Consider the following 2,500-nt stretch of genomic DNA (forward strand, 5'->3'; position numbering starts at 1 on the left):
GTCTTAGGTCAATCACCAGCATCATACATACATTCATATAAACCTGATTGACCAACCCTTCTAGGGGCTTTGAAGGGCCAATGATACGAACACAACAAAAACTTTTAAGAATCCCGACTGACCGGAGGCAAACCAGTTGGCTATTTGCAGCCAAGTCTGTGCCCAGCTCTAACCAGGGGCTGTCAGGATCACATTCAACGAGTGGTCACAACGAATCTTGAAAACGGACTCTCCGGATCTCAAAGTAAACGCCCTAGCCACTGGACCTGGCTGCCTCAAACTAGGTAACGCTGAATTCAAACGTTTGAAAAAGCAAAGCCCGTGGAAAAAACCGTAATAACTTCTGCCCCATGAGCTACAAGCGAACGAGAGCTAAAAACGGAAGAACCCTTACTTAGGCAATTAGCACAGGACAATCCACCAGGGGCCGGTTTGCTGGAAGGAGGAATAAATTATACCAAGTATAACAGTTATTCCAGGGATAAATCTGCTATTCTAACAAAACAGAATTTATTCCGGAAATATAGGTATTCATGGAATAAGGCACATTTATCCCTGGAATAGAGTTATTACACCTTTCAGGAACCGGCCCCAGGCTTTTTGTGGCGAATAGAGATTAGAAGCCTACGCGACGATGCCACGCAATTTTTTTTTTGATCCTGATTGAAAAGCATACTCCTAGTAATCATGATTTTAAGCTTCCTCTCCACAAGACAATCTGCTTACCGACTGCTTCATAAGTCAAATTGAAGCCTTCTCTGCTAACCGATCCATCCGAGAAGAATTTAATCCACATCACATTAGATGAAGTAACGTTCACAGTGTAACTCCCGTTACCAGTGAATCCTCCAGAGGGTGAGAGGTAGGGCTCTGAATAGTCTTTTTCTCCATCTCTTATTTCCACGAAGTCGTAATGGTGTTCTACAAAAATAAATGGCACATCCAAGCGCTTCCATTGGGTAAGGCATAGAGCTACCGGCATAGAGCTGTAGTCTGTCTTCTGTGGTATGTCATGGTTGGGAGGCTAAACGCTCGGAGATACTTGCTACACCAAGCTACTCTAAACTCCGAGGGTAAATAAAGGTTGGAAATCTGAGGCTTCACAAAATTGGGTGGTCTGACATAACAGAGAGCTTTAGCAAAGACAACGGCGACGGCAGCAAGAACGCCACAAATTAGCATATTTAGTGGGCAAAAACAATGGCTTTGCACGTTCTGCACGTGCGTTTTTCACTTTTGTTTACTTCTGTGCCGTTGTCAGCAAAACAACAACGTGAAATAGCTAAATTTGAGGTTTTACAATGGATTTAATTAGCAAAAACAATAGCTGTGCACGCCCCGCACGTGCGTTTTACATTTTGAGACATTTCTTTGCCGTTCTTGTCTGGCAAACGATGTGAATTGATCAAATTTGAGGTCACGATGAATTTTCGATTTTCTCATTAAATATTTACATCGTTTCTCAACAATTTTATTATTGAGATGTATACTCACACTTTCCACGCCAAGCGACTTGGAGTAATCGCAAAATTATTGCAGTGACGGGAAATAATATTTTTAGACAACGTTCTCGTAGCAGTCGCCGTCGTCGACCTTGCTTAAGGTCCCTAGTGATAAAGATGACGATGACAATGATGATGATGATGATGATGCTAGTGTTGTTGACAATGGTGGGTGCAATGATAATGAGGGTAATGAAAATACTGACCTGTATGAAAATGTTTGAAACTGACTTTTACTTTTGTTCCAGCCGGGAGAGTAATAACCCAGATACAAACAACGTTATTGGGATAATTGTTAGGAAACTCCGGTGATGATATCCAGCCCGATCGATGATCACCTGCATAAAATGCGCTGTTCAGCGGTGCTACCCAAGTAAAAATGGCGATATGTCGTTCTCTTGTGCAGCCTGTAAGATCAAAATAAAACGCGGATTAAACCTTAGACTGTCTAGAAAATTTTAATACGAAACAAACGTAATAAGTGGGAGGCATTTCTCAAGAAATACCAAAAAACTGCGATTTGCAAAGAATGTTAAGGTCTCAAATAATCCTCTGGAATACTCTGAGGATTGAATTTAATCTGAAGCAAAGCGTATCAGAGTAGAACAGCAAGGTTTAAATCCACAAGTAGCCTGCGTAGCAGATCGTTTGGTGAAGTTTAGTTGACCTCCCCCCTTCACGTGCTCTTTTGACTTACTTTCACTCCAAAGTCAAGCCCGGTAGAAAGAAGCCTCTAAACTTCACCAAACCGCCTGCTACGCAGACTAATCCACAAGAACCAAGGGTAACACGTGACAGTGAACTAGTGAGTTATTGATAAACGTGTGGCCCTCGGTGCGCACCTTCCCCCCCCCCCCCCCCCACCCCCCAATTCTCTTCCTCCTCCGTCCTTGCTCTCTTTTACGAGTATTCAAAACTACAGCTACACGGATTAGAGGAAAGTCGAAACAAACGTCGATCGCATGAGACGGGCATCGAACTGGCAACCTACGGATCAG

At 43.1% G+C, this 2,500-nt stretch overlaps 1 protein-coding gene across 3 annotated transcripts in view; it reads right to left on the reverse strand.

Annotated features, from left to right (window-relative positions):
• Positions 1–2,500, reverse strand: part of LOC138000381 (deleted in malignant brain tumors 1 protein-like) — a 102,708-nt gene that overhangs the window by 28,721 nt on the left and 71,487 nt on the right. For all 3 annotated transcript variants that reach the window (XR_011123118.1, XM_068846759.1, XM_068846751.1), the window contains 2 exons: positions 1,709–1,909; positions 727–921 (listed from right to left, as the gene is read on the reverse strand). Coding sequence is in view for 2 of the 3 variants with exons in the window: in XM_068846759.1 (XP_068702860.1) it covers positions 727–921; positions 1,709–1,909 (396 nt within the window). In the remaining variant the exon portion in view is untranslated. The remainder of the gene's footprint in view (positions 1–726; positions 922–1,708; positions 1,910–2,500) is intronic.

This window comes from Montipora foliosa, chromosome 1 (genome assembly GCF_036669935.1).
Source record: "Montipora foliosa isolate CH-2021 chromosome 1, ASM3666993v2, whole genome shotgun sequence".
NCBI lineage: Eukaryota > Metazoa > Cnidaria > Anthozoa > Scleractinia > Acroporidae > Montipora > Montipora foliosa.